The sequence below is a fragment of the Theobroma cacao genome, chromosome 8 (assembly GCF_000208745.1).
Source record: "Theobroma cacao cultivar B97-61/B2 chromosome 8, Criollo_cocoa_genome_V2, whole genome shotgun sequence".
NCBI classification, from domain to species: domain Eukaryota; kingdom Viridiplantae; phylum Streptophyta; class Magnoliopsida; order Malvales; family Malvaceae; genus Theobroma; species Theobroma cacao.
The window spans coordinates 16,512,986-16,522,177 of record NC_030857.1 but is presented as its reverse complement, the minus strand read 5'-3'; the positions used below and the strand labels follow the sequence as shown (position 1 = coordinate 16,522,177).

The 9,192-nt window shown below is 31.0% G+C and overlaps 1 protein-coding gene across 1 annotated transcript in view; it reads left to right on the top strand.

Annotated features, from left to right (window-relative positions):
* LOC18592687 overlaps positions 6,070-9,192 on the top strand; it is a 5,513-nt gene continuing 2,390 nt past the window's right edge. Inside the window, exons 1-2 of the mRNA XM_018125568.1 lie at positions 6,070-6,444; positions 7,708-7,788. Coding sequence (XP_017981057.1) covers positions 6,286-6,444; positions 7,708-7,788 — 240 coding nt within the window. The 5' untranslated portion in view covers positions 6,070-6,285. The remainder of the gene's footprint in view (positions 6,445-7,707; positions 7,789-9,192) is intronic.

Genomic DNA, 9,192 nt, shown 5'->3' with positions numbered 1-9,192 from the left:
TTAAAGCTTTGTGTGATTTGGTGCTAGTGTTTCAATTATGCCTTTGTCTATTACTAGGAAACTTGGACTTAATAAGATATAACTTACTATAGTTTCTTTATAGTTAGCAAACAAAACAATCAAGTACCCTGTTGCGATTATAGAGAATGTTTTGGTTAAAGTTGTGAAGTTGTTCATTTTGGTGGACTCTTGAGATGAAAGAGGATGCTAAAATTCTTTTATTTTTGGATAACCATTCTTGGCTATAGTCAGAGTAATCATAGATATGAAGAATGACAAGATAACTTTCAAAGTTAGAGAGAAAGTAGTCAAGTTTAATATATTCAATACAACTAAGTATCCTTCCTCTACAGAAAGTTGGCATGGAATGGATACAATTGATGAGTTGGCTAAAGAGGTTTTTGACAAAAAATATCCAAAGAAACCCCTTGAAGCCTTTATGGGGAAAAGTGAGCAGATTTCACCACCTTCAATTAATCTTGATTTTAAGTTTGGACAACGAGTGTTACTAACCAAATTAGTCAAGCTCTTTTTATGGAAACACAAATCAAGATGGTTGAGTTCTTTCAAAGTGGTTAAAGTCTATCCTTGTGGTATCATGGAAATTACTAGTAAGGCTATTGGAACATTCATGGTTAATGGAATGAGCCTTAAGCTTATAAAGAAGCATTTCTTGGGAGGCAATTCAAGCTTTCAAAGCTAATATTTTCTCTTTTTAGTTATTTTTATTTTATTTATACGTAAAATACCCCTATCCCCTTAAGTTTTAGTCAAAATTTCAAACAGATCTATTAGTTTTCGAAATAAGCGTTTTGCCCAAAAATGCAAACACCGTTAACATAGATTAAGAAAAGACTAAAATGCCTTTTTTTTCTTTATTAATTTTAAAAATTATTATTATATTTTAAAAAATATTAAAAAAAGGGAGCACTGACCCCAACTCCCTAAAAAGAGGAGTGTCTGGTGCTCTCTACAAAGTTTTTTTTTAATTAATAAAAAAATTAATAAAATTATATAATAGTAATTTTAAAAATTAATCAAGGGTAAAATTATCCTTTTTTACTTTTGCCACGTTATCAAATTGATGGAAACACTAATAGTTGACTAATGGCTGGACTTAAATGTCCAGCAAAAAATATTTTTTTGGAACAAAGTGTCTATTTTGAAACCTAATATTTCTCTATGTAATTTCGATCAAAACTTAGAGGGGGTAAGGATATTTTACCTTTTTTTTTATATTTCTACATTAATCTATATTTATTTTCTTTATACAGTTCAAAAAAAAATAAAAGAGCCTCCCACAAGCATTGGTGACAAAGATAAAGATGAAGTGGAAGAGTAGAGTCTCTCTGCATTCCAGATAAGTCTTCATTTTGTTTCTTTATCTATTTTAGTAAAATTGAGAATAATGTTATTAAGTTTTTTTTTTGTGAAGGGGGAGATTTTTAAGTTTTTAAACTTGGATTTAATCTTTTTGCAGTTATGTTTTTAGATTTTAAGTTTAGTTATTTTGTTTATCATTTAATTTTCTGCATGTTTTAAGAACTTGATTTAGAGTTAGTTGTGTCAATTTCTTTGATTTACCTATCCAATGATGAAACCTAATTATTTTGTTATCTTTTGCTTTTAGTAAATATAAATATTTGTCATAGCCCAATTTTACGGGTCATGACTGATGCATGGACCCAATGAGCACTACCCACTAAGCGCAAGCAAGCCTTTCTTATGTAACCTATTCATCGTTCCGTCAAATATTTCTAAAGCACATACCATAATTCTTGATCATAAGTACTTTAATAATGTACTATGACAACTAAACACTTGCATTTATATCAACCTAAAAATGTCAATCGTAGCCAACTCATAGTGGCAACATTAATTTAAATAAACATATACGATTTATGACATATATCACAGTAGTTTACATTACGTCTGCGTATACATAGGCAAAATACTTTTGACTTCCAGTGGAGTGAATTGGGTGAGGATACGGCTATTGAATGCCATGATACCTACCAAGGGTGAATTGCAATGTGAACGTCTCAATCTAGGTTTGAGCTGTTTACGAATATGAAAACATGCAATTTAAAAGAGTGAGCATAAATCCAATGAATGAACATAGGAAGGGAACAAGTAAACGATAAAAAATATGTGGAAATCATGGTGCACGTGTTTTAAAAACAATGCAATTTAGTTTGATTTATTGCCAAAAATCCCTCATTTCAAACTTGATTAATTAATCCCTTGATGTTGAAAATCCATGATAATCCATGAAGTTGAAAATAATGAAAATTTTAATAAATATCCAAGCAAAACAAGAATGACAGAAATGACAGAGGGTTTCTCGCTGTAACGAAATTCGAAACACAATTTTTAAACTACCAGAGGGTTTCTCGCTACAGCGAGATTCACTTTTGCTGCAGCAAAATTCAGAGCACAGATTTTTGACCCAAACCCTAGAGTTTCTCACTACAGCGAAAATGCATTCTCGCTGCAGCGAAACTAGGGCCAGTGCAATGCCCTCACCACCAGAGAGTTTCTCGCTGTAGTGAAAATGCATTCTCGCTACAGTGAGAAAAAGGGCACTTAAGTAAAAAGGATCATTTTGTAATAAAAATCCATTTTGTGCTGCAATAAAAATCAATTTGAAAGTATTTAACAATTTTCAAGATTCAAACATGTAATATATTCACATATTATAATCATAAACTTTCTATCGTATATGCATACATAAACATATATAAACATGTATACCACCACCTCACTCAGCCAATGTGCACTCCCTACATGCACAAGGCAATATCATCATGTGCACTCCCTACTCGCACAAGCAATATCATCATCTACACTTCCGCACCCCATTATCACCGGCATGTGCATCCCCCACATCGCACACACATACAGTTATATTTATTACACAATATTAACATCAATACACAACATATATATATCAACATAATATAGGAGCATGAGGATTCATCATATTGCACACTCACAACATAACACGTTTCAATAAAGGTTTGTTCCCATGCGTAATCTTTAAGGAAAAATCAAATAAAAATCATCCACATGCTTCATCCAAATACCAATGCATTTCCCAAAACATTTTAAATGCAAGTTCACTCACCGATCCTCGTTGATTCTTAAATCTACTCTAACTTCCACTAATGGTTCGAATGGGGATATGGAGTCTCATTGGAACCTATTACACACAATAGCATCACAAATCAACTCAATTCACATAACCATAATTCTAAAAGCTATCTCCTAAATCATGTTCTATTAGTTATTCCTAACTAGCTTCCAACTACCATTAAGTGGTTATCTATTTTCACTATTCTAGTAACACTAAGATTAATAAACTACCTCAACTACAAAACACTCACAAATCTAACCACTAGCCATTCTCAACAACTTAAAAATCAACTCAATTTCATTACTCACCTTGGTAGCTTTGTAATTGAACTCCTTCTCAAAAGTCCTCAAGCTAGTATAGGAAGTCTCTTTTTCTCTCTCTAAAATACCTAACTAGTGAGAGAAAGTATCAAAATAAGACTTTTAAAGGTTTTAAGGTGAAATAGTAAAAGAGCACAAAGAACTTTTGTGAAAAGGTGCACAAGAGCATGAAAATTGGGGTTAACTTGAAAAAATTTATGAAGGTTTCAAAGCAAGCTTCCATGGAAGGTGAGAAAACGTGAGAAAGATGGAAGGAAGAAGAAGAGCTGTTGGAAAATGAGAAGAAGCTGCTGGAGAGTTAGATATTTATGCTTAAAGTTTGTCCAATTCTCACTTAAATTATCAAAATGCCTTTAACAATGTCACTTTATCTTCCCCTTACCTTTATACAATCTTTTTACTTCTTTGACACTGAGACAAAGTCCATAATAGTCTAGAAATATTCGAGTTTACGAAAACTTAAAAATTTTCACGCGAGATGATAAATGACTATTTTGCCCTTACTATGGAAATTTTCAATATTTCTATCTTCTTCATTCATTTTACCATCATTCATCTATTCCTTAGGCCTACTTAGACCTTAATAATATTAGAAAGCTACTTCTAGGAGCTCACCATGAGAAATGATGAAATTACTGTTGGTCCGTATTATCGCGTCTACTTCTAGTTATGGATCTATAGAGGTCGAGGTCTCACAATATTATTTGTGTATTATGTTGAACTCTTACGTTAAGCATCATTGTTAGGATGAGACTTCCATAAATTGAGCATGGTATCTTTTGCTATGGATTGTTGTGCACATGTAGAGAAGGTTTATGTGACTGTAAATTTTTAAATTATGTCTTAAATTTTAAAATTTGTTTGATTCTCCCTCGAGGTAAAATCTTAGATAATACTTAGTTAAGGAGATGATTTAGGCTATCTTGTAACTGTTTGAGCCTTTCAAGCCTACTTTTGCATAAGTTTATCCTTAATTTACCCCTTTTGAGCTAATTTTTCATTTTCTTTGTTTAAACAAATAATTAATTTAGCCTACCCTATAAATAAATTTCCAATTTGTATCTCTCACTCCTAAGTACATAAATCATTTCAAGAAGTGCATTGAGCTAAATGTTAAAAAAGGTAGAAAATGTGGAGTTATTGAAAAAGTTCAAGGATTGTGTTAGTATTCACCCCACTACTTAGAAAAAGAAATAAGTTTTGGGATGTTAAAATTGTGATAAAAAAAAGAAGAATAAAGTGTTTGATAAATGAAAAGGTTGGAAGAAAAGAAAAAAGATGTATTCAAAATGAAGTTGGAGCTCTTTATAGGTTTTAGAATACTTATGTGTTTAAGATGATTTAAGCTATAAAAATATCCTTTATCTTGCCTTGACTGTATATAAGTGGTTATGAGTTTGAATTTTACTGATGATGTTTTTAAACTAAGTAGTAAAAGAGGTAATTTACAATATTTATGTTTTGATTTAGAGCCTGTTTGGCCTAACTTTTTTTTTAACTTAAAAACTATTATTAAGCTCTTATGAAAAATAATAACTTTTAGAATTAAGTTAAAACTGTTTAACAAAATAAATTATATAAGCCCTAATTTCGGTTAAAATTACCATAAAGGGTATTCATGTCATCTTCAATCACCTAATAAGCTATATGTAATGCTTCAAGTTTATATATAATTTCAAATGTTAAAATTGAAGAAATCAATAAAAAAAAAGAACAACTCTCAAACTTGTATAGTAACAATAGTATTAGATTTTTGTTGATCTAACAAGTAATCGGACCATGATGCATCAATTCCCTAAAAAGAAGAGAAAAGAGGAAATAATGTATTTAATATTAAAATCCTTTTTGGTGAAAAAGAGAAAATATTTAAATAGTATCTAAATGCAGTTTTGAATTTTAGATTTTTTTTCTCTTAATCTTTGTAAGAACAAAAAAATACTAGCTTTTGATATTCTGTTATTGAGTTTTTTATTTTTTTATTAGTTTTTGTAGATAGAGGTAGAGAAAGGAAAATCGTAATTTACATTGAAGAATGATAATTTGTAAAAGAGAAAGAGAGGAGAGGGAGATTAATTGAGAGATGGATATTTCTTGAAAAATTAATGTGTTTTTAAAAGAAGAGCTCCTCATTGAAACTTTTTTTTAAGTTCTTTTTTTAAAAATTTTATTCTTAAAAAAAAAAACTACTTTTTTTTAAGAGTTTTTCAAAAGATCATATTTGACTTGACTTTTACTTTTAAGAAGTAGATAAATTAAAAAAAATCAAACCAAACAGGCACTTAGTATTGAAATTTGAAACAACTTATTTGTCCTAAATTTTTATAAAATTATTATATTATTTATCTTTGTATAATTTTGATATATATGTTTTCACTTTAGTGTTGGAGTAACTTATTTGACCTAAATTTTTATAAGATTATTATTATTATTATTTTATTTTATATCAGATAATTTTTCATTCTTATTTTTAAATATCAAAATAAAGATTATTTCGGTTGGGTCCTTAGAATTTTATTTGAACCTGGGCTGAACCCCACTGCCCCGGCCCTAAGCCCGTTTGCTGGAAAAGTTGGAACCCAGATGTACGAAACGCTGACCTTTTAATCTGTATAGATTCCGCGGCCCAAACGCACCGTTTATCAGTCGGGCAACCGTACTGCCGAAATGTCCCTCAACCCCCTGCATCCTTCCTCCTAAAAGAGAGTACAAAAAAAGAAGCAACCTTTCTCTCTATTCTCTACAAAAACCGAAATCAAAAGAGTTCTCTTTCGGTCGATCGCCAAAAGGCTAAAAACTCTGTCGATCGCAGGAGAGAGAGAGTCGGGGAATATGGGGAAGAAAAGGAAGTCGATAGCCACGAGCCTTGATGAGGTGGATCGGACTATGTACGCCTCGTTTTGCAGCGCCGCTAACTCCTTATCTCAGCTTTATACTCAGGCTATGAACCAGCAAAAGCTCTCCTTCCAAGCCGGCAAACGCCATAGCCTTGTACTCTCTCTATCTTTCTCTAAATATAAATATTCCCTAGATTTTTTGTTGTTATTTGTACGCAATTTTAGCTTTATGGATTTTTATATCTGTTTTTGCATCTGGGTTTTGCGTTTTAGTACGTTTCTTTCTTTGAGTAGCTTAAAGTTATAACTTGGATCAACCAAGACTGCTTCTTTTTTTTTTTAATTTAATTATTCTTTAGTTGCGGTAAAAACTAAAACTTTTTTATTTAATATGTTCTTGATGCGAGTATGGTTAAGGATTTACTTGTTTTAAATAAAATTGATTAGCTGATTTTATTCTTTTGTATCTGAATAGATTGCATTTGTGTCTTTTTTTTTACTTTAAAATCGTGTGGTGCATATGATTTTGTTTAGAAACCTAAATGATAATTGTAATTGTAATTTTTCTTCCCAAAATAATTGTTTCATTGATAGGTGTCGATATGTTGTGTTGTACTTTGAGCAAAGAGTGGAACTGATTGTGAGAATATGTTTGAACTCGTGGTGAGTTTGATTTAAGCTGATCTTTTGGTGGGTATTGATGCATTACAACGAAGGTTTTCCAATTAAAAAAGGAACTCTCTTTTTTCTTTTTTAGGCTCAATACCTGCTTATTGTGAAAATGCAGAGTATGGAAATTGGAGGACTGCATGTTATCTTTCTTGTTTTAGGATAAGATTACAGTTTTTACTTCCTCAGGCCTCTCATAAGTGAAGCTAATGAAACCATGGATATTGCTTCCTTAAGTTTATGCGTTCTAAAGCTTGAAACATGCTAGTTGTTAGCCAGTGAGTCATGCAACCAGCTTATGTAGAACCCTTAACCAGAGTTTTTGGTGTTAATGTTGATGAAATGTGACTAAAAATTGGAGGTGTTTATTGGCAGCTTGACCATAGCTTATAAAATCATTGGTTAAGTCAATTCACTTTGAACGTGGTCAGAATTGCTTTAAAATCACCATATTCAACTTGGGTTTTTATCTTTTAAAGAAGGCTTTGGATGTGAGCTACACTTATTAAGTCTGCAACTTTCTTTTGAAATTGTTTCTGTTAAAAGTAAAGTAAGGTCTACCCTTAGTTTACACAACATTAAGCGTAAAATGTAGGGAATTATAAATTTTCAGCTGTTATGTTATTTTGTTTTGTCTCAATTTGGCTTCCAGCCTTTACTTATCAACTTGCTCATCTGGTCATTTGTGATGTGCTTCTAGTTGTGAGTTATCCAGTCCTGCTCTATGATCATTTCAACTTGTTTTCAGGAAAAACTTCATCAGTGGATTTGGAGACAACAAGAGGGAGGATCAAGAGTAACAACAATGGATATACTCAGTTACCTTCAGGTTTGTTTTGATTTTTCTTCTTTGACTATTTTTGATCTAGCATTCACTCTTTGAATGTGTTTGCTTTGGAGTTCTGTTATGGATACCTTTAATATATGTAGGTGCATAATGATAAGCTTTATGCCATTTTACTTTTAATGTAGCTCATGAAAAGCTCATCTAGGCTTCCTATTAAGGTTGAATGATATATCCCTTTTCCTTGGTTGTCTTTTTGAAATTGAATGACATATCTCTTCCACTTTTCTCTGTGTATTAGATTCCTTATAATGTTGACAATGTGCAAACCTGTGGTCTGTTAAAGCCATATCTGGTTACTATTCTATCTTAGGCTTTTATCAGATGATAAATGATAAAATGTTGAACTATTTATATGCGGTTTCTTTTTTGTTTTTTAATGATTCTGCAGCTAGTTTTGGCCACTAGGAAAGGCATACTAGAAATTTGGAGTTAAACTTTGTGTATTGTGCTGTTTAGACATTTAAATTGTTTGGAAGTGATGAGATACAAAGTATGATGAGAATTATAACTAGAAGAGCTTACATCCTTGTTTTCTGCTTTTATTTCAAGTACAGTCATAAACAAGGACGGAAGAAAGTTATGTAAAATTGCCAGCCTAGAATCTTGTTGTTCCTATCATAGAGAAGAGATGATTTAATCTAGTTGCATATAAGTTAGTCAATGCCGAGACTAAGCAAGTCTTCCCTGTTGCAATAAGGTTTTCTACTAACGTGTGGTAGTATTGTTGTGTGATAACTTTTGACCCTGTTTTGCGTGATTTTAAAAGGGATAATGTCCCATTTAATCCCTATACCTTAGAAAAAATATTTAATGTGGTACCTGTAATAAAAAAATGGTCACTGTGGTACTGAATTTTCATTCTCTTTACCAATGTGTCCCAAGTCTAACACGGTAAGAAAATCTGATGATGTGGCAATGGGCCAACCATAATGCACCATTTGGCTAAAAAATGCTGTCACTTTTTGGGGTCAAAGATTAGCATAGACACATGGCACGGTCTATTTATTAAAAATTTTAAATTTTTATTTTTTAAAAATAATTGAAAATTTTATATTTTAAAAAATAAAAATATAGTATTTTATAAAATATTTTTTTAAACGAAAAAACCCCCAAAAATTTTAAAAGTAAATTTTTATTTTTTAAAATTAAAAAACTGTAAAATTTTAAAACGTTTCCTCTTTCTTTTTTTTTCAAAATTTTAAATTTTACTGTTTAAAAATCTTTAGAAACAAAATTATTTATTTTTTGAAAAATTAAAATGAAAATTTTTTAAAATTACAGTTTTATTTTTCGAGAAACAAGAAACAGAAATTTTTAAAAAAAATTCATTTGTTTCTTTCCTTCTCTCTCTCTCTCTCTCTCTCTCTCTCTCTCTCTCTCTCTCTC